Source organism: Topomyia yanbarensis, chromosome 2 (assembly GCF_030247195.1).
Source record: "Topomyia yanbarensis strain Yona2022 chromosome 2, ASM3024719v1, whole genome shotgun sequence".
Taxonomy (NCBI): domain Eukaryota; kingdom Metazoa; phylum Arthropoda; class Insecta; order Diptera; family Culicidae; genus Topomyia; species Topomyia yanbarensis.
Genome location: NC_080671.1, coordinates 241,529,185 through 241,553,442, shown reverse-complemented (window position 1 = coordinate 241,553,442; position 24,258 = coordinate 241,529,185). Strand labels below are relative to the sequence as shown.

General features: G+C 36.5%; 1 protein-coding gene across 5 annotated transcripts in view; it reads left to right on the top strand.

Moving 5' to 3' along the window:
* The window catches only part of LOC131682998 (conserved oligomeric Golgi complex subunit 7), a 615,369-nt gene that overhangs the window by 435,350 nt on the left and 155,761 nt on the right, over positions 1–24,258 (top strand). Inside the window, exon 4 of one of the 5 annotated variants that reach the window (XM_058964821.1) lies at positions 6,943–7,157. The exons of the other annotated variants lie outside the window; for them this stretch is intronic. Within the exon in view, the coding sequence (XP_058820804.1) occupies positions 6,943–7,115 (173 nt within the window). The 3' untranslated portion in view covers positions 7,116–7,157. Of the gene's footprint in view, positions 1–6,942; positions 7,158–24,258 lie in introns of those variants that run through there. 5 annotated transcript variants of the gene reach the window in all.

The following is a 24,258-nucleotide window of genomic DNA, read 5'->3' as shown; positions in this document are numbered from 1 at the left end:
TTCACGATCCGTGTAAATTGGGTGCTTACAATTCTCGCCACCCACTACGCTGCGGTAGACTAAAGGTACTCGAATCTCTAGTCTCATCTCTTATATACAAGCGATTTACCTTTTAGCTTTTCCGTAAAGGGCGAACACGAAATTATTGCGACACATTCAACAGGGCATAACTTTTTTACCATTGGGTAAAAATCAACCAAATTTTGCACACTTTCTCATTGATGTGTATTGTTTACATGCTGTCAAACTCGAAGTCGTGTTTTTCGATTCAACGAAAATGGAGGTGAAGCAATGCGAGTCGAGAGAACAAATTCTTTCCAAACACCTGGAATTTCCTGACCTGTCTCACCGGCAGTTGGGAAAAATGTTGAACATTCACCATTTAACCGTCTCCAGAGTGTTGAAGCGGTTCCAGGAGCGGTTGACGTTGGACCACGGCAAAGGAGCTGGAAGAAAACCGGGACCGGAGAACAAAAAGACGGAGTGAAAGGTGAAGCGGATGATTAAAGCAAATCCCAACGTATCATGCCGTGATTTTGCTAAAAAGATCGGCATGTCGCAGAGCTACGTCCAGAATGCATAGAAGAGAGCTGGACTACATACATACAAGGTACAGAACTTCCCAAACCGCGATGAGCGGCAACAATCGACGGCTAAAACTCGGGCACGGAAGCTCTACGAGAAGATGCTGACAAAATATGGCTGCTGTGTGATGGACGACGAAACGTATATAAAAGCCGATTTTAAGCAAATTCCGGGGTTGGAGTTTTTCACCGGCAAGAGCAAGTTCTATGTGGACGACAAATTTAAGAAGAAGAAAATGTCGAAGTTTGCCTCCAAATATCTCATTTGGCATGCCATCTGCTCTTGCGGATTGAGGAGTGAGCCTTTCGTGACAAAGAGCACAGTAAATGGCTAGATCTACAAATCTGAGTGCCTCGAGAAGCGCCTTTTGCCGTTCTTGCAGCAGCACGACGAAGCTCCGCTATTTTGGCCAGATTTGGCATCATGCCACTATTCTAAAAGTGTCCTGGAGTGGCATGAGGCCAATTCTGTCCATTTTTTTTCCAAGGGACATGAATCCGCCAAACTGTCCGGAGCTGCGCCCGGTGGAGCAGTGCTGGGCAATGATGAAGCGGGAACTTCGGAAGAGCAAGAAGACAGTCAAAGACGAGAACGACATGTTAAGAAAATGAAAAAAAAAATGAGAAACTGGTATCGGATGACACTGTAAATGATTGATGGAGGGCATCAAGCGAAAATGCGTTCAATTTTACACTCAAGGCTCCATCGATTAACTTTTCTTGTGATTTTTGAAGTAAATTTATGTATAAAACTACCCTAAAATTTTGGTTTCATTTTAAACATTATAAGAAAATTGGCATGACATTTTCGGTGTCGCAATAATTTCGTGTTCGCCCTTTAGCACGCGAAGTGGTAAATTCAACGCATTTAAATTTTTTAATGAAATGTTATGATTCTGTTACAAGTTACACTGTTATCAGTTATATCAGTTATATTACATTTACAGTTGCATTTCTATACTTATTGTAATCATTAAATACGACACGTATAGTGTAAAATATGCATAAATACATAACGCTGTTTTATAACAACATTGCAAAAAACATCTAAAAATTATTACGGTAGTGTATTGACACTATGAGAGAATTTTAACAAAATTTGAAAAAATGATTTGCGCCTTTGAGGGTTAATATGACTCCCATGTTTGGAAATAAAGTCCAATGTGATGTCAACTAATACAAAAAAAAATTATTGCGCATTTTTAAAAGACTTATTATGTACAACAAGAATGTTGCCAAAAACGGAACCCATTTGTTGCTAAAATCGGAGTGTGCCAAAATGGGAGCATGCCAAAAACGGAATCATACTGTACAAAGAATTGAAACTAATAATATGTATGGGTCATCACGCTATATTTTAAGTTCTTCGTACAAATTTGCAAGTTCTAGTTTTTTGTAGGTAGTACTTACTCCAAATCATTGAAAGTTCAATTCCAATCATTCTTTAATAATCTTTAAAATAAATTTAATTCTAATCATTCTTTAATAATCTTTAAAAACGCTATAGATTCTAAAATTGGTTCAAATTGGTCAAGCGAACACTGAGATATAGCGATTTAAAAATATAGTATCGACTATTTTCGAGGAATGTTGGTGAGCGTGTTAATAAAATTGTAAATATTTTTTTACAACTGCATTTAATTAGCATTAAACTATTCAAATCACTAAATGTGCTTTAGTATATTTTAAGATCACTTTTACATCATTGTTCTGCTTGATGTTAACCCAGCAGAACAAATAATTTCTTAAAAAATCGCGAATATTTTTCACGAGTACCTTTAATTAACAATTAATTAGCATTTAATTACTTAAATCATTAAATGTACTTAACAGATTTAACAATGACTTTTACATCATTGTTTTGCTGGATGTTAACCCAGCAGAACAAGTGATATCATAAAAACAGTGGTAAACAATTTTCTACAAGTGAATTAATTAGCATTTAATTCCTCAAATTATTAAATATTCTTTAGTAGATTTTACAATGACTTACATTATTTTTCTGCTTGCTGTTAACCCATCAGAACAAGTTATTTCTTTAAAAAAATTATGAACAATTTTCTACAAGTGCATTTAATTAGCATTTAACTATTTAAACCATTAAATGTAGTAGATTTTATGTTTAGTAGATTTTACAATGACTTTTACATCTTTGTTCTGCTAACTTTTTGTCAAGTCAACAGAACAAGTGATTTCTTAAAGTGCATTTAATTAGCATTTAATTATCAAGTAAATCAATGTGCGTTTACAAGGTTTTACGATGACTTTTTCATCGTTGTTCTGCTAACTTTATGTTATGTTAGCAGAACAAGTGATTTCTTGTAAAAACAATTTTTTACAAGTACATTTAATTAGCATTTAATTATTCAAATAGATCAATGTGCTTTAGTAGGTTTTACAATGACTTTTACATCGTTGCTCTGCTAACTTTATGTTAAGCCAGCTGAACATGTAATAAAACAAAATACAAAAAAAGCATTAAATTTTTCAATTATACATTTAATTTGCATTAAATTAGCACTAAATTATAGAATATTCACAATCATATTCTGCTGATTTTGCTCTTCCAACTTTATGGACATCCCGGAATGTAGGGAACGGTGGGAAGTTGTGAACATCGCCAATTCTCACTAAGCTATAGATGATAAAAATGTGGTAACTACTGTTAAATGTGTCTACTGTCATGACGTCACTTTCTCATTAGCAAATGTTGCATTAACTCATGTTCTTCATGTTCAGGTAACTAGCGACTATTTATATAAAAAAAAGTTTTTTTTACTAAATTGCATTTGTGGTATGTGGAGTCCCTTTATGTAGCTGATTTCAAAGTAAATTAGTGCAAAACTTTCCTTGGGTAATTGGCTCGCATATTAGTCCCATATGATTTTCCATCATTTTTGAGTTATCGTCACAAACAATGCTTATTATTACTATACTTTCGGAAATCAAAGAAAAATGATGAGTTTGATCGGCCGAATACGAAAAAAATATCAAACCATGTGTGTCCCATATAAAAAGTACTAGTATATCCGTCCCATATGTTATTTCCAAAGAAAAAGGTTTTTTTTGTTGTTGTAATAATAAAGTGTTTTTGTATTACGGCGTTTATGTATTAGTGCAGTTATTGTACTGTAATTTAACAGCAATTTATATTTAGAAAGGCTTTTTGGTAATTATGCTTAACAGGCAAATTTCTCCAGAAGAATTTCTGCTCCTCTCTTATAAGTGATAAAATTACACCATTCAGCGCATCTTTTAGAGTATTCTTCAGACCAACTGGGTGTTTCTGATACTTCATCGTGCTTTCAAAGCAGAATCCTTCAGCGGTAACCAGCTTTAGTTGCTTTTTGGAAATCAACATACAGTTTTCCAATTGTCCATGGTCAGAGACAGTACCGCTGTACTGCAATCCCAAACTTCCTTTTCTCACAATTATCCGCCTGATTTGGTCAATGTACGAGCGATTTTTACATTGGTTCAGTGTATATTGGCTGACACTAAACGTTGTTGGAAGAAATTTTCCGCTGGCATGTCCAAAACATGAACATTTTTCTTCGCTATTGAAACAGTAATAATAAATTCCGGGAAAGTAACTGACGGATTTTTACACATTGCCTTTTCTACAGCAGCATGGAAAGAATCGTCTGCCATAAATGTATGTCCGGATTCAAATAATTTGAGAAATATTTCTTGCACCTGAACTGACCTAGAGTTGATTAACAGAACCAAATGAAGGAATAGACCCCAATTTTTATTTTGAGCCATTCTCCTTCCACCCAGAAAGTAATTCTGCGTAGACTACCGAGGTGCCTAATGACCCGATTAAAACAGCTGATGATATCATTTGCTGATCTGCTCGACCTCTGCCCCATGTTCGTTTCGTAGACCAGTACTCAGTTCTGGAAGTAACTTTTCAGAACCTTGCACAGATAGTCCGGAACCCGCATTTTGTGCAGTGCAACGGCGATCGCCCCCCAGCTAGCACTGTTGAACGCGTTCTTCACGTCGATCGTAACCACGGCGCAGTAGCGGTTTCCCCTTCTCTTTTGCTTCGATGCTTTCTCCGCGCTCTCGATGACTGCGGATGGCGTCCACCGTCGATATCCCTTTCCGGAACCCGAACTGCCTCTGCGATAGTCCGTTCTCACTTTCAGCGTAGGTCGTCAGCCTGTTGAGGATGACCCTTTCCAGAAGTTTACCAAGAGTATCTAGCAGGCATATAGGCCGATACGATGCTGGATCTCATGGGAAACCCCTTGTTTTGGCAGCAACACCAGCTTCTGGATCTATCCGGGAAGTAGTCTTCGTACAGGCATTTCCGGTCCGGGAGCTTTCTTCGCTTTCAGCCCTTTTGCCACAATAAGGAGCTCATCGTTGGAAACTTGATTGTCACGAGCATTTTCACCGTCTGCATCAATGTACGGTGTAGGCAGCCATGCGGTTGGGTCGTGCTTCGGGAAAAGACCCTCCACGATAATTTTCAGTTTATCAGCGCACATTTCGACTGGCGTGATTGGACCCTTGATCCTGGCCATAACGACACGGTAAGCATTGTCCCAGAGGTTAGCGTCTACTTCTGTGCACAGCTTATAGCAGGTGGACTTGCTTAGCACTATCTCGCATTTAAAAGCAGCCCTGGCCACACTCTTCTTCGACTGCCTCAGATCTTGCTCTTTGAACGCGTCTTCTGGCTTTTAGGCAGGCAGCTCGGAAGCTGCTGAGCCTTTCGTTCCACCAGTACGCCGGATGCTGGTAGTTCCTCGAATCCATTCTCCTTGGCAATGTTACATCGCATGCCTCGCTACTGTGTGTGTATGTGTGTGTGTGGGTATATATTTCAGATGAAAGGCCTAACGTTGCCATTTGACACTATTATTTTTGTCTTTTGATACGTTTTTTACTTTCTGAGATATGGGTGATTTTGTCAAAACACAAAGGGTTTTAATCAAATAGCTTTCATACAAAATAATGTAGTCGTGCTATGTGCACATAACTAGAAAGCTTGTAAAATATACAAGCTATAGATTGTCAAAATCCGTTCAGGAGCGGCGGATATATTAAACATTTTGTATTTTATTACTCGCTTACCAATTTTCACTAACAAAAATGAGACCGTTTCATACAGAGTATTTCTTTACTGGTGTTTTAGGGGAAAAACGAAACCGATTTTGAATATCCGGGGATGAAAAAACATCTGCGTGATTCAAGGAATTTGATAACGAACACATTTTGTGAATTTACTTAAAAATTAATTACCTCTTTTTCAAAAATTAATACGCAAGTTCGTTTCAAAGACGAAACAATGTGTTAATTTACTTCAAAGTGCAAATTTGCCCAGATTTCATGTATTTACCCGTTGGATTGAGTAATGCGTTCAGTCATGAGATAGACGTTGGATGGTATATGAATACATAGATCACCAAGTAATCCTCCTAGTAGTGAGAAAATAGATTTCTAATATAATTTATATTCATATTATACTCGCAGCATCACCGAGAGCAACTGTATTTTTGAATAACAAATTTTTTATGAAAATTTATCTTCCTTTGCAAGATTTATGTTATACTAATTATGGCGTAAAAATTACCAGTTGTATTATTGGTAATAAAGATGTAAGGAATCAAAATTTCGCCCTATACACAAAAATAATGTCACAGCACTAACCATCATTTACCATTCCTCACTTGAAAACTATAACTAATTTATGTTCAAACCCTGCTTTGCTCTGAAGATGAAAAGAGCTATTTCTTTCGAAACGTTGCTCCAAGGAGTGACCAAAATATTATGCAAAATATATTTTTGTATAGGACTTATTAACCCATATCTCCAGACCGAGAATTCCGAACGAAACAATTCGCATTATAAGGATGGGTGCAAAGAGATTGCATTGTAATCGACTGAATGAACGGCTTTTGTGCCATCGACAATAATATAATTGTCAGCATAGCCTAGACACTTGTCATTTTTGCCTTTCTCATGTAGAAAAGTTATGCAATCGGTCGGAATTTCGACTTTTTAACCGAGGCCCGCAGGTGCGAATCTCTTATACCATTCGACTCAGTTCGTCGAGATCGGAAAAAGTCTGTGTGTGTATGTATGTATGTATGTGTCAAACAATCTCATCGATTTTTCTGTATGTATGTATGTATGTGTCAAACAATCTCATCGATTTTTCGATTCAGCGTGGCCACAGATATTCCGGAAAGTTTTTTAATTTTTGGTATTGAACCTCTTGAATAGGCATTCTAGAGGCTCAATACTAAAAATTAAGCGAATAAAAAAGAAGTCGATTTTTTGCGCACTACACCAGACGCCCTTTTAAGAAAGTGTGGATTATAAGTGTTTGTTGTTTTTTTAGAATACTTTGGACATGTGTTAGAGGAATTAAGTCTGCAGTTGAATATCGAGATGATACAAATAATTACATTATTAAGGATACCACCGGAACAGTATAAAACAGCAAGTTCGGTTTCTAATAATATAAGATTAGTAACATCTATCAGACAGAAGCGAAACATCGTAACGTGTTAATTGATTTGTAAATGAAAATTTAAAAAATAAACAGAAAATATATACGCGAACAGAGGTCTTAGTGGAATGTACGTAATGTTTCAAAGGTTTTCTTCCATTTAATTCCACTATGTTTTACATTTCTTATAAAAGAAATGTATAGAATTCGCTTAAACTTTCAAGATTTTTTCCGAGGCCCGGAGGGCCGAGTCTTATATACCAATCGACTCAGCTCGACGATTTGGGACAATGTCTGTGTGTGTGTCTGTGTGTGTGTTTGTATGTAACGGACAAATTCTCATTCGTGTTTCTCATCAATGGTTGAACCGATCTTATCCAAACCAATTTTAAATGAAAGAACTAAAAACAGTAAGAACGCTATTATTTTTTTTTTGATTCTGATGTTTAGTTTCCAAGATATAAATGTTTGAATGCGTAAAAATGGCGTTTTTTGCAGTTTTTTTGAATTTTCTGCCGAAATTGGCAATATAGATTACCAATTTATATGTTTTTAGACAGCTTTAACGAATACCTTTTGAACAAGCTATAGATTGTTGAAATCGGACTATTATCAAAAGAGATATTTATAATTAAATGCGGACGAAAGATTTTTATCATTTCCCATTGCCAGAAATATGTCCAAAAACATGTAATCTATTATTAACGCCAAAACGGCTTATTTTAGGTCAATAGTATCTTCGGAGAATTTAATGGAGGCAATATGCTCTTTCTTTTGGTATTGTGCTTTTGCTGATTAATTCCCCTATAAGTGAGATATTTTCACAAATTTTCTTGGAAGTGATTATATCGAAATGATGCCTTCAGCAAATTTGTAGCTCTTACTTTTCCGAATAACTACTGAAGACTTCAAATATCTATTTTGAATACTTTAAAAGTTATGGCTTGTTGTTTGTGGATTACTCTTTGTCGCCTATTTATTGTTCAATAGGGATCATCCATAAATGACGTAGCATTATATAGGGGAGGGGGGAGTTTTGTATTTTGTGATGATGTGTGACGACAGGGGGGGTAGGGGGTCATGTCATGCTACGTAGCTTTTTTAAAGGGGAATAACTAACATCGTTTTTCGTTTTTTTAAATTTTGCGGGGACAAGGGGGGGGGAGAATTACCGTCAAGCTACGTAATTGCCAGGGGGGTATTTAGAGGTTTGTGACGAAATGCTACGATGGGGGAGGGGGGTGTTAAAAATCACCCAAAAAATGCTACGTCATTTATGGATCGTCCCATATAGTAATAATCCATTGAAATGAGCTAAACATTATTTCGATAAAACGAAATTTGTATTTCATTTTACTATCCACAACCGCTAGAAATAATCACCGAACACTTCCAAGTTGTCTGGAAGGAACTTGATAACTTATCAGTACAAAAATGTTCATTTGTGCGAACCTTCTGACTGCAATTTTTCTAACTTATAACCATCGGATCGATCTGAAACATATCGCAAAATGAAATGCGAAATAAATAACTCCATGCAACGGCGTAGCCAAGAGAAGGTTTTGGGTTTAACACCATACAACCCCCCCCCCCCCCCCTAACCAAAAAATAAATATTGGATTGAAGTTGAAAATTTATTGATGCTGATTTAATTCAACATTACAATAACAATTATCTGATCCGTAGATTGATAACCTGTTGTTGTAAACATCATGAGGACTTTTAATAAGTTGTCGGAATGGGGTCCTGATATGTAACTGATGTATTGGTCTTGATTTCACAGTTGTCTGATAGCATCAATATCAAATTCCTGCCTGAAAACATTCCAATAGAAAATTCCAGAGTTCTGTAATGAATCACAATCCTCAGATTTATATTCAAATTGAGTTCGTTTTTGTAGAGATGTACTGTAATAGGGTCTTTATTTAACAGGAAGCGAAGATAAAATTGATTTAATGTCTATGAAACATGGAACTGCTCACCAAAAAATGCATAACTTTCAACACTTGCTAAAAATGTTTTCGCCTTTCTCATTCACTCTAAAATTCGTCAATCTAATCCCGACCCGGAGGGCCGAGTGTCATATGCCAATCGACTGAGTTCATCGAGATCGGAAAATGTCTGTGTGTGTATGTGTGTATGTGGAAAAAATGTGACCTCGGTTTCTCAGAAATGGCTGGACCGATTTGCACAAAGTTAGTCTCAAATGAAAGGTACAACCTTCCCATCGGCTGCTATTGAATTTTTTATTGATTGGACTTCCGGTTCCGGAGTTACGAAGAAGTGCAATCACACAGTTGAAGTTGAAGAGTGCAATCACACAGCAAATTCCCATATAAACTGAAATGAAAAATTTTCAAAATCAAATTTGTATTTTTGATGCCAAATGACTTTAAAATGCATGAAACATTGAGATGTTTGACAAAAATTGACTTTTTTGGACTTTGGTACATTTTTGCCTTTCTCATATAGAAAGGTTATGCAATCACTCTAAAAATCGTCAATCATACCGGCCCGGAGGGAGTATGCAGTGAGTTAACTAGTTTAAAATTTCTTAACAAGTTGAAAATTTTCGGCAGGACCCGGATCTCCCGGATCTTTCTCCATGATACGCCGCTGGTTTCAACCGATGTTTCAGTATCACATAGTATCTCAAGATCGTGGCTGTCGATCCATTATATGTATGTGCAAATCGTACTGAACATGTAATATTCATTTCCACTATTGTATTGAACATAACCAGCCATGGAATCGTAGTCTGGACAAATGAGAAAAGCACAATTGCACCACTAGGTGGATTAAAACAGGTTTTTATTTTGGGAATGCGTCGAGTTGAGACGGAAACGTAATATGAGTAATAGCGAGGATAACACTTACCGAATATGAAGAGAAATTTATGAAAAAATGACGATTTCCATTCGACTCTAGCAGGTTCTGATCGATTTTGATGAGCATTTGATTTTTGTTGTATGACCAATTATATGTATAGGTCAAATGTTTAAAAACAGTAATTTAAGGTCAAGATAGCATCACTTTGAAACCGCCAATTTCGGAGGTTTAGTATCTTCGATGAGTTTTACAAACATTAAACAGCGCATCATTTGATAAAATAATTTTGACGGTATATCGTCCAAGAAGTATTTATGGTGAATTTTCTCAGGTTAATATTCAATACAATAAAGTCTAAACAAATTCGCTAAAGACACGAACTCTGTTACTATTTTCTGAAAAATTAATTCTGCATAATTTTAAAACTTCAAAAATTACGGTTTCGGAATTATGCCGTTTGGACAGTATGATCGATTTTCACCAAACCCCCACCAAACCAAATTTCTGGCTACGCCGCTGACTTCAAGTAAGTAGAAACAAAGTCGTTCTACACTCGTTCACAAGAAACTTCTTCGAATGCTGAATATCTATTATAATACATTGAAACCCCGATTTTATCAGCCAAATATGAACATATGTTTGATGGGCTCTCGCAGACAAACAAGACTGAATTCGAGTAAATCCTTTCTTGAGCATGTTTTCCTTATCATGAAGATGAAAATATGCAAAAATAAAAAGTTCATCATAATCAGAAATAGTTATCAGACTACATTAAGGGACGGGAAGAATATTTTAACAGCTTCAGTTTATTATAAAGAAACATATTATAAATTTTCTGAAAAATTAACTCTGCATAATTTTAAAACTTCAAAAATTACGGTTTCGGAATTATGCCGTTTGGACAGTAAGATCGATTTTCACCAAACCCCCACCAAACCGAATTTCTGGCTACGCCGCTGACTTCAAGTAAGTAAAACAAAGTCGTTCTACACTCGTTCACAAGCAACTTCTTCGAATGCTGAATATCTATTATAATACATTGAAACCCCGATTTCAAAAATAAAAAGTTCATCATAATCAGAAACAGTTATCAGACTACATTAAGGGACGGGAAGAATATTTTAACAGCTTCAGTTTATTATAAAGAAACAAAAATTGCCCGATTTAGTCAATGTCCCCATTTTGTTAGCCTAAAATACACCATGAGATTGATAAAAATGGGTCTCTATCTCTATGTATTATTCACTGTGTTTCACATTAATAGGAACATTTCATTTTTGGGGATTTTTTTATTGCATCGAACTACAACAGCTTTCAAGGGGTTATTTTATAGACTTCTTCCAAAATTTGGCGAACCTATTCCAATTCGTATACCAATTAATTTATATACTTAAGAGTTTATATGTTGCAGATAGAGAAAATACTGAAATTTTCAGCTTTTTTCCTACACAATATTACGAAAGCTTATTAAACAATTTTTCCTAATAAGTTTGTGAAAATTATAAACTATTTGAAATTTTTTAATAGTTTAATTTTTTATTTACCCGTGATTTTTTAATAAATAGTGACCATCGCTTCACAATATAGTCTATTTTTCATGGCTAGCGGTGAGCACGATCTCTCGAATTGCTGAACTGAAAATTATGGACTAGAAATTAATTTTTAGTATTCTTTACAGATTTAACTCGCCGCGCAGATGGCTTTGAATTAGACCCGCTGGTGCCCTAAGACGATTTCGCTAGATTTTATGAGCACTGTGCACCCAGTGCATTAACGCAAGTGACGGAAGGTTATCGAAAAGTTTCGTGAAAATGAAAATTCCAGTAAATGATGATGATTTTCCCAAACGGTTCGTTTTCGAGAGGTTTTTGTTTGTTCTTAGGCATTAGGATTAGCGATAATAATTCAAATCAAGGATACTACTGGGAAGTCACCTTTAGAAAAATTCGATGACGAAGTTAAATTTGGAACTATGCACGCATGCACTTCAGAGATAGCGTTATATCAGGAGCTGCGATTTCATTTCAACGCTTTTTTGTGAAAAGGGCGATACTTACAAATGTAAACATAAGGTTTTTTTTTATACATGCGAATGAGAGCTTTGAAACGAAACAAATTAACCTAAACATTTTGATTCTACGATATTGCTTTCTTAAACTACAGTAAAAAATGCAACGGGCGAAACTGTATTTTTGTTGGTTTATTTAAAGTTTCGCCCTCCACGCTCCATGCAAACAAACAGGGCGATACTTTTTTTTTGCTAGCAGTTTAGAGGCGAAACTGTTTTTTTCGTATTTTTTTAGGATTATCAAGCTGATACCAGCTGTAAATAGTAACAATGATCGCTATTGAAAAAAACGGACGAAATCGGCTGTGCAGAACGGTAGTTATTGTAAAAAAACGTAAGGGCGATACTTCAATGCTGATAGGTAGGACCGAAAAAGTAAACAATCGCCAAAGGGGTGATACTATCATTTTGTCAATTTCAATAGCAAAACAAATTTTAATTTAATAATTTCAAATACTTTATGAAGTTTTGGGTTTCGATCACTGAATCATGCAATCTAGGATGTAAAAAACACAATAGTTGTTAAATATGAAATAAAACCAAGTCTGGAAATATTCACTGTTGATTTTCTTTGAATGGTATCACTGCTAGTATCGCCCTTTTCAAGAAAAAGCGTTGATTTCTTAGTTCTCAGTCGCGTTGGCAATTTGAGTAAAGTATAAACTTCAAATCGATTAAAAAAAAATTCGATTTTTTTGGCTCAGTGCAATATATAACCGCTTTAGGAAAATTCAGTTTTCCCACCACAATTTAGATATTATATTAACAGAGCATTAACAATAATTCGTTGGTATTTCTATTTTATGGGCCATTTTTTCGCTTGCCCATTGATGTGGTTTGAGATTTCTAGCACTGATGTTGTCCTATGCTGATTTGAGCGATTCTCTGAGTCCTGTCACTATCCCATGTAGTATGTGTTATCAAAAACATCGCGAAGCATCATGTTCTAAATGTTCTCAAACGATATAATATCCGAAGAGAGTGATAAGAGTTATAAGAAATGTCTCATCACACTGTTAGGTGGATTAAAAGCGTTTTTATAGTTAAATGCACTTGCACTTCACTATTTAACAGATACCGGTATTTAGATTACTACTTGTAATCTTCTTGTGTTTGTATCACACTACAAACACTGAAGAAGATTACAAGTAGTAATCGAAATACCGGTATCTGTTAAATAGTGAAGTGCAAGTGCATTTAACTATAAAAACATAGTGGAATTAAATGGAAGAAAACCTTTGAAACAAACAGAAAATGTAAAAAGGAATTGATGAACTACTATCAACGATAAATTACCACAATAGATCCTAAATACTGGTCGCAGTCCCGATCAGAAACACACAACAGAAATATTTCAAAACTATATCCCGCATTGTTACTTGTTATAAATTTCTGTTATTTTAACTACTAACGAGACCTAACTTATAACACAATATGTTACAAAAATTGTGTGCTGTTATAATCCTGTTATTTCATTCTGATCGGGGTGGTTCGCCTCCATAAAAAAAATCAACGATAAATCCAAACATTCTTACAGGAATTTCGTTTTCTTCGCATTTTTTTCCGAAAAAAATTATAAGGGCAAATGAATTTTATCTATAACAACTATTGACTCACGTTCTAGCTCACTCTCCTGTTCCCATATATTACAATTTGCTATACATCCATCTAGTACAAAAAGGGCTGGTCTGTTAAAAAAATGTATTCAAAAGGAAAGCTCCATATTGAGAACTGTGATGAGGAAGCCCGCGCTCACCAACGGAAATATTAAGTTTCTCCACGAAATATGAAATAGGTAAATAATATTTGGGTTAAATACTTCTAGATCGATTAATGGCCGAACAAATAAAATTATTTGATAAATTACCGTGTTATACAACGTTCGCACTACCAGTTAAAACGGGTTTTGATGCTGGTAACATTTTTCTAGTTACTAATTATTATAACGTGTTATAACTCTGTAGTGTAAACATATTAAACCTGTTCCAGTTTGGAACTAAAACAATGAACTGTATGTTCTGCAGAGTTTTATGTTATATTGGTGTTTTAATGTGGAACTAGAATTGACACAATTGAGCGACCGAAAATAAAAGTCGCAAGGCTAGAGCATGCTTCTTAAAACCCGTTTCAAATATATTAGAATATAAAAAAATGGATATAAACTTCAAGCATAAAAATCGGACTGGGACATTACTTTGTAAGAGTCGAATAAAAAACCTTCAGCAAAAAACTGGAAAAAACTATATCCGATTCTTTGATAGCCGACTTTTAACCTTGAACATCAAGATATACGGATGCTCTTATGAACGATTTATTTATTTTTGAACGCTATTTATACTGGAGGTTCATCCTTGCCGAGTTTTACGGGTGAGAACTTTATAAGCGACTCCTATGCTGAAGGATTTTTCTCCGATTTTTATGCTTGAAGTTTATTTCCGATTTTTATATTCTAATATGTTTGAAACGGGTTTTGCGAAGCATGTTCTATCCTTGTGACTTTTATTTTCGGTCGCTCTAATTACATCCACAGTACACCGGTTTGTTTCATAAATTAAAACAGATTTATTTTAAAATATAAATTGGTATGCACAACCGTTCTATTTGTTGGATAATTTAAAACACGCATAGAACTGTGTTTTAAATACACAGGGCAGGACAGATACTCTGACTGGATAAACTGGGAAAACAATTTTAAGTCCAGTAACGCTTTAGATATGGCCTGAATCTTAATCTAAAAAGAAGACAAACCTACTGTCCCAGCAGCAGTTTAACCCTCTGGCACTCGTGCCGTTGTATTTTGTACAACACCTTCCGACATTCTAGTGAAATCTTCTTTCAGCACCAGCGCACAGTGGTCGGAAACGCCAAAACGTGAACTTAATTCACTAGAGGCCAAACCATCGAATATATTCAGAGGGTGTCTTTGGAGGAATTGTTCGCATAAATATTACCCACAATCTGATAATAATTGAAATTAGGCATGGCTGATGATCGAACTAAAAAAATTAACTTTTTATCCTGACGAGATAGAAAGTTGGTGTCTTCGACAAAGTTTTAGAAATGCTCATAGTGAAGAATTTTGTTTAAGAACTTGAGCTTGTAGGACTAAAGGTTATCGATTTATAAGGCGTTTTCTATGGCAACCCCCAAAAATCTATTTTTTTAATATAACTTTTTTCATTGTGACTTTTCGTGCAAACTATGTTCTAGACAAATGTGTAGGTATCAAAACTACATAATATGACCGAAGACTACATGTAAAAATACTCGTTCGTTTAAAAGTTACTGAAGACTTTTTCATTTTTTTACACCAAATTCAACCATGTATAAGGAAGAAAGGTGCAAACCAAAATGCACGATCAGGAACTTTTTTCACTGTCTAAACTATGCACAATAAAGGTAAGAATGTTTGGTGCGTGGCACTCTAGAAGCCTGTGAATAGGGTAAGTTTACTTTATCGTGTTTTTTGACCATTTCCGTACTAAAATCAACAAAAAAAATTTTTTTAAGTTTATTTGCCACAATTTTTGAAATTCTTGGTTTGATATTCAATTAAAAGCATTATTTTCACATATATCTGAATATTTCAGATTTTATAAGCGTGGAAGCAAAAATGTGAAGTTTTTAATATCATTGGAGATCCTAAACTGATATATACCCAGTTAGACATGTCATAATGAATTTAATGTTTACAAAAGGATGTCATACCATTATTTACTAAATTTTACGGAAAAAATTGAAAAAAAATTTTTTTTGCTGATTTTTGTATGGAAAAGGTAAAAAAACATGATAAAGTAAACTTACCCTATTCATAGGGTTCTAGAGTGCCACGCACCAAACCTTCTTACCTTTATTGTGCATAGTTTAGACAGTGAAAAAAGTGCCTGTTCGTGCATTTTGGTTTGCACCTTTCTTTCTTATACATAGTTGAAGTTGGTGTAAAAAAATGTAAAAGTCTTCAGTAACTTTTAAACGAACGAGTATTTTTACATTCAGTCTTCGGCAATATTATGTAGTTTTGATACCTACACATTTGTCTAGAACATAGTTTGCACGAAAAGTCACAATGAAAAAAGTTATATTAAAAAAAACTAGATTTAAGGGGATTGCCATAGAAAACGCCTTATAAATCGATAACCTTTAGTCCTACAAGCTCAAGTTCTTCAACAAAATTCTTTACTATGAGCATTTCTAAAACTTTGTCGAAGACACCAACTTTCTATCTCGTCAGGATAAAAAGTTAATTTTTTTAGTTCGATCATAGTAAGCCATGCCTAATTCCACTTGTTATCAGATTGTGGGAAATATTCATACGAATAATTCCTCCAAAGCCCCCCTGTGAATATATTCGATGGTTTGGCCTCTAGTGAATTAAGTTCACGTTTTTGGCGTTTCCGACCACTGTGCAGCGGCTGCTCATTCGGGGAGCCATTCGCGCGAGTGGCGGAGGGTGAAACTGCTGCTGGGACAGCAAGTTTGTGTTTTGTTTCAGTTTTTTACTGTGCGAAACAAAAGAGTTCGAAATAATCAATCAAAAAGTTCTGCTGGGAATGTGATTGTTTCCGTTCCAATTACACTCCAATATAAATTACTACGCTGCTGAATAGTGCTTTAGAAATAACTACAGAAGCATGTTGTCAGATGTCTTACTGGTTAAAAACGCATCACATGTAATCGAAATATGAAACATGTATGCCAATAGGATCATTACTCTATGCACCTACAAAGCGCCGAAAACGTGGATTGATAAGTTGTAACGCACACGCATAGAGTAAGGTGGGGTAAAAGTGCGCGTGGGGCAAAAGTGTGCATAGGACTTTTAGAAGCACACAAGCGCTAGAACCTGGCAACTCTGTATGGATATTAGTGTATCATTAAGTCAACTGATCGCACATATAAGCATGAAAGGTTTGAATATAGTGGCTTGAAATTAAGGGGGAAGGACCATTTTTCGCTGATTTGATATTATTTCTTGAATTTTAGGAATCATAAATTAGCTGTTTGAATAAATCAGGATCTATAAAACTGCAGTACCCTAAAAATCTTCAACATATGGTTCGTTGCGAGATATATTTGATTTAATGAAAAAAATTCAGTAATTTTCGTAACAATTGAATAAGTTAAAAAACTGGCAGTGGGGTAAAAGTGCGCATAGCATATCCGCCCCAAATCAAAAGACGCGAGTGAAGCTTTTTATATAAAAATTGAACTAATTCTTCCATGATTTAAAGAAGGGACCAGCATCTTCAATAACTGCGAGCTCACCGGTCAAATTACGACGCGGTTTAGGAACAAAAGCATCAGCATAACTGGTTCCAAGGAAAAATATAGAGTGCCGAAAGCTCAGAGTAATTAAAAAAGAACCAAAAAACTATGAATATATAAATAAAGATGTATTTCCAATATAAATAGCATATTCGCAAGAATTCTTGTAGTGATCTACCCAACTATGACAAATAATGATGTTACAGTTTGATCATGAACCACATTGTCTAAAAGATGAAACATCCAAGTTTTTTCAACATAATGGAAAACTGAACAACATCAACCGAGGCAGAGGGAGGGGTACTTTTTAGTTATGAAGGAAGAGTAAGAGGGGATGGATATCCTAAAATTGATTAGTTTAATTTATGGGCGGAAATAAATCGGCTATTTAAGCTATGCGCACTTTTGCCCCGTGCTATGCGCACTTTTGCCCCATGCTATGCGCACTTTTGTCCCGACCATGGGGCAAAAGTACGCATTTGAGTATTCATAAGAAAATAACTATTTCTCGGATTACAAGCAAAACCAAGAGATATCTAGTATTACGTTTTGAAGATGTGTGATGAGAGTAATAATTTGTAATCATGCCGATTTTCTAGTGCTGCTTTTCTACCAATAGTTATTTTACGAAAACTGTTAGGTGCGCACTTTTGCCCCACCTTACTCTACATAAAAATAAATTATTTTTGTCAAACGCAACTCTTTAGTAAAACACACAAGTCGCACTCTGCCTATTGAACTGAATCCAAACCACCCTACCCACCCACTTGGGAAATCATTCTATGACACCGTGTTAGTTCCCGAAAATCCGAATACCGTATAACAAATATTTTGGTAATCATAATTAAGCCACCCTGATGTTCTAACGTAAGCTTGACCATGGTCAAGGCTGGCTAAAAAAAAATACGTCATAGCTGCTGCTAGGATTGCTGGGTTTGCTTTGTATGCAAACTTGCACGACCGTGGTTAAACTTGACCTTAATTCATTTGTCATGTGTGCCTTAAATGCGAGGCATCAAACCTCGGACCGGGGTTTAGTTTGTTTTAAAAAACAACTGCATTGCTTGCGACGGTTTTCGTCGTCGCAATGGACAAATTAAGTTAGTTGGACTTCTCCATGGTTATGTTTCCCTGGTAGCAGCTACTTGCGTGAAAACAGAACGCTGCCACAATAGCATGAACTTGACCTACGCCAACAGTCTAGTCAAAGACGTAGCTCGTATGCTTTTGTTTGTTTATTAATTTGTTAAAAGCAAACACAAACACATATATTTCTGTGTGCTTTCCCCTTTTTAAATTACTTCGCCAGAGGCTTGTTCTGAACGATACTAACTATGTATGTTTCCCTTGTATTGGGTGGTGATTAATACTTGTTAATTTTTGAATTTTCGGTGTTTCCGAAAGGCTGTTCGGCCATCTATGGGAGCTGTCCATCAATGTCAGATTCTTTCTCCGAACAGCCTAGATAAGCCGTGTAGTGTCGGTAGTGGTTGTTTTAACCGGCTAAGAATTACACTACGGACTACCTGTTCCGGTGGTAACACCAAACAGGGAACCCCAATTCCATAGTGTCATGCGACCCGTGCTATGGGTAAAATTGTTGAGGGGGTTTAAAATATTTTCAATGGCGAACGGAGCCTGGGAAGAGCCGGGCGAACTCCCCAGTAACTGGCTGTGGTCCACTAGGAGGTTGACAACTCTATTATCTTTCTCCGGACAAAACCAGCCTAGAGGCCGCGTGGCATCCTGCGGGTTGAAGTATGTCAGTTATGAAAATAACTGTCAAATTCATTCCCAAAGGTGGCCGCGTCACTTATGAGGAGGCAAAGAGCTTTAGACCGATCAGTCTGACCTCCTTCCTTCTCAAATCAGTGGAACGTTTAATCGACCACTACATTCAGGATGGTAGCTTGGGCGAGCACCCGCTGCATGCAATGCAACATGCATATCAGCGGGGGAAGTCTACTACCACCCTGTTACACAATGTTGTCTACAACATTGAAAAGGCTTTTTCACAAAAGCAATCAAGTTTAGGAGTTTTTCTCGATATTGAAGGTGCTTTTGACAACGTGTCTTTCGAATCCATTTTGGAAGCAGCACGAGATCATGGAGTACCTTCATATATCACGAACTGGATACACACAATGCTTAGCAACCGACATCTATGCTCATCGTTAAGACAAGTAGAGATGAGGAAACTGAGTGTCTGCGGATGTCCTCAAGGTGGTGTGCTGTCACCACTTCTATGGAACCTTGTCGCCGATAGCTTGTTGAGAAAACTAAATTAGCTTGGGTTTCCGACGTATGGTTTCGCCGATGGTTATCATATAATGATCACCGGTATTTGCATTAACATACTTTTTGATTTGATGCAACAAGCCTTATGTGTTGTTGAGCGGTGGTGTCTTCATGTTGGACTATCAGTTAATCCAAATAAAACCTCAATGGTGCTTTTCACGCAACGAAGGATTACAACCGGAGCTCGTCCATTGCAGTTTTTTGACTCTGAAATTATTGTCGAAGATCAAGTTAAGTACGTTGGGGTAATTCTCGACTCAAAACTTAATTGGACAGCTCACATCGATTTCAGGATCAAGAAAGCTTGCATGGCCTCTGGCCAATGTAGACGGGCTTTCGGCAAATCTTGGGGACTTAAACCCAAGTACATTCAGTGGATCTACACAACAATTGTTAGACCAATACTGGCATACGGGTGCCTTGTTTGGTGGCAGAAGGGAGAAGTCCTGACAATCCAATCAAAGTTAAACCATCTTCAGAGGATGGTCTTGATGGCGATGACTGGTGCGTTCTCGACAACACCTACTGCTGCTCTCGAGGCACTCTTGAACATAAAACCACTACACGTGTTTCTGAAACAAGAAGCACTTTCTTGTGCATACCGTCTTAAGGTTACTGGGCTCTGGAACAGTAACCCAATAAATCGTGTAACTAGCCACACAAGACTGTGGCCCCAAATGGTTACTTGGGATGAATATACACTTGCTCCCAGTGACCTTACACTCACATGTAGTTTTTCTTCTAAAACTTTCAATGTGAGAATTCCTCTTCGTGAGGAATGGCTGTCTGGCTGGATGGAGCGACAACTTGAAGAATACGTAGTTTGTTATACGGACGGTTCTTTGTTGGAGGGCCGAGCCGGTGCTGGTGTCTATTGTCATGAGATGAGATTAAACCAATCTCATTCGCTTGGTAGATACTGTACCGTATTTCAAGCAGAAATCTTTGCGATTCTGTGTGGCGTACAATCCGCACTTCAACAGGGAATTTGCGGTAAAAGAATCTATTTTTGCTCTGACAGTCAGGCTGCCCTGAAAGCACTTAGTTCGGCAGATTCGAGATCGAAATTAGTAATCGCATGTCGAACTCAAATCGAAGAACTTAGCATTTCAAATGCTATCTACCTTCTATGGGTACCCGGTCATTCCGGTATTACTGGAAATGAATGGCTAGAGCTGGCGCTGCGACTGATTTCGTTGGTCCAGAACCAGTTCTACCACTGTCAATAAGTTGGATAAAGCCCAAGATTCGCTCTTGGGCTGCATTCGCCCATTGGCGTAGCTTGCAAACTTGCGTTCAAACAAAGGCTTTTCTGCCGGATGTGAGTCCGAAAATGTCAAGAAATTTGTTGCATTTTTCCAAGCACAACTGCAGTATTCTGGTCAGGGCACTGACTGGACATTGCAAACTCAATTATCACATGGCTACTATTCAGCGCGCTGAGTATTATTCATGTGATCTTTGTGAATCCGATTACGGAACATCATATCATTTGATATGCAATTGCCCTGTATTAATGCAATTGCGCATCCGGATTTTTGGTTCTCCATACATAGATGAACCTATGTACAGAGAGCTGAAATTTAAGGATATGCTTTTGTTCCTAACCCAGTGTGGTAAAGAGCTATAGTTTTTTAGCCGTATTTGAATGACAATATCTCTTCGGGGGTGTTGTCGTTCTGTTATCTCAATATCCCCTCGGGGGTGTTGATATATCCGCTCACTGTTTGAGTAGAGGTTCTAAATCCCTCCGGGGGTTGGAAGTTTTATTCCTGCTGTTGTAGCACCTGCAGATCGTTCAGCATCACTCCGGGGGTGCAGAATGCTCTGTTTTAATTGTTCTGTGTCGTTGTTTTCCTTACCCCTAACCTTACCACTTCCCCAATCCTTCCCATCAGGAAAATGATGAAAAGACGATTCTTGGCAAGGCACAAATCTCCGATCAACATGGGGAACGTGCCACTTGAGCCAGACGCTACTGATTCCTGATTGTTTATTAATTTGTTAAAAGCAAACACAAACACATATATTGCTGTGTGCTTTCCCCTTTTTAAATTACTTCGCCAGAGGCTTGTTCTGAACGATACTAACTATGTATGTTTCCCTTGTATTGGGTGGTGATTAATACTTGTTAATTTTTGAATTTTCTGTGTTTCCGAATGACTGGCTTAGTACGCTCCGGGTCATGATACCCTGGTAGCGCTTTCTGTGGATCTTTAATTAGTGATCCTTATATCCTCAAAAAGGCACGCGGTTCTTCCAGGCCCGGCGGCTATCGATTTCTTAGTTACAAAGCGTTATACATGCAGTAAGAGCTTGAGCATGGAAATTCCATTAACTGATGCTAAAATTCATCGAAAAAGTAAGATATTACGGAAATATCACATATGATGTGCTTCATAGATTCCTATAAACTATTTACATGCACAAAAAGGCAAGGGGGCCTAGCAGGCCCGCTAAGTATTTCGATATCATCTGTGCATACTGGTGATGCAAATAATGCGCCTGGCACGTATGTTTGCATCCAAAAATAAATTATGATGGATTCATTTAAGTTTTTACAAATATTTCCTAAGCTATGACGAACTTATCTTTGGTTAAGTTAAAACACATTTATTTGTGTCATGTATTTTTTCTCATGTAAACGCTTTCCAATGCACCCAGAATTGTGCACGCATACTAGACGGGCAAGTTTTTTGAACTTTTTGGAACACTGCTAAATCACGTGTTAATCAACTCTACAAACCATATGTCACTTATGAGCTTTTTCCTATAGCTCCAGTTCACTCACAAGAGTTTTGAAGTTTCTATGGTGACATATATGGAACAAGAAATCTAAATTCGATAAAAATTTTCACAGTTACTCTGCATACCTCAAAACTTCAGGTGGTGTAGCTTTTTTAATAACGAACAACTTTGTTGAAAGTTGCATAATGATTGGAGGGTGAATGAACGTTTTCCAAGGACAAAGTTCTCCATTTTTAGTCTATGGTAAAACAAGATATTGCTCGACACATCCGAAAAAAAAACTTTTGACTTCACCCAATGCTTACTCTAACAAATCCCAAGGATGAGTATTCATCGGGGATTCGTATTTTATGAGAATTTGACTTTATTAGTATATTTTATAGCTAGTAACTACAGGCGTGAGCTTTAATTTTGAATCCTTTAAAATATTCTGAAACTATCTACCAGTTCTTCATTTGTCGCTTATATGTTGTTTTTTCACGGTCTATTCTACATTGTCTAATAAATTTAAATAGAGAAATCATTCAAACACGTGAAAAGTTTTTATTTCTGAATAAAATTGATCAATATGCTTTGGATTTTTCATGCTTTTGCTGTAAGAGGGTATAAAATTTTATCGGGCCTTAGAGGCCCGGCTTGTTTTTTACCGTTAGGGTTTCAGCTTGCCTTCACAACCGTTAATATTTTTTTACTTTTTTATGTTAGTACCTTACATTTGTCATCGAGTTAATTTGTCATCAATTTGAAAATTAATGATTATTACTTAATTTATTACTTAAAACCACGTATATGGTACCCCTATCCCATTTGTATTGAACTGACATAAATCAACATGTCAGCGGGCACACAAATTATGGGCCCCACTGACAGTTCAAATTGTTCTGCTTCTTTTGCTCGAAGCTCGATTTTCACTAGTCAGATACCGTACGGCATGACTCAATTTTTAGATATTTGTTAAAAAGCGAGAATATTGGATAGCAAATTGAAGAAATGTGTGGTGTTGGACATGTCGGTGAGTAACAAAAAATTTACAACATAGTGCACCAACAAATTAAACGAATTCCACTATCACAAAATTATGTCGAATGAAATTAATTCTGTTTATTGTGGATCGACCCTAGCACGACGTTTTAGATGTTGGCATAGAAATCATGGCGGCGTAGCAGATACCTACTTAATTTATTACTTAAAACCACGTATATGGTACCCCTATCCCATTTGTATTGAACTGACATAAGTCAACATCTCAGCGAGCACACAAATTATGGGCCCCACTGACAGTTCAAATTGTTCTGCTTGTTTTGCTCGAAGCTCGATTTTCACTAGTCAGATACCGTACGGCATGACTCAATTTTTAGATATTTGTTAAAAAGCGAGAATATTGGATAGCTAATTGAAGAAATGTGTGGTGTTGGACATGTCGGTGAATAACAAAAAATTTACAACATAGTGCACCAACAAATTAAACGAATTCGACTATCACAAAATTGTGTCGAATGAAATTAATTCTGTTTATTGTGGATCGACCCTAGCACGACGTTTTAGATGTTGGCATAGAAATCATGGCGGCGTAGCAGATACCTGAGGGATTCCATGAGAAACCGGCCGACCACAAAATATGACCATCGTAGATTCGAACGAAATTTTGCAGGTGTGTTCGGTGTATGAATCTCCATGATATTCTCTGGCAATTGGAATATTTTGATACAAGAGCAATTTTTCAAAAGGGCGTAAACGTTTCTACGTGTATAAATTTCAATTTTTTTTGTTCGTTCACTGTATTTTATACAGCAAAACTATCTGAGAACGAGTTACAGGGTATAAATACTTCTATCCAAAAAAATATACACTAAAAAAATGTCATTTTTCAAAAAAGCAAAAATTTATGTTAAAAATTTAAATAGCGAAAAATTTTTTTTTTAATTTTTTCTATTTTGTCTACGAAAACCTAAAGAGAAAAGAAACATTTTGAATGTGATTGCATGATGGAGAACTTA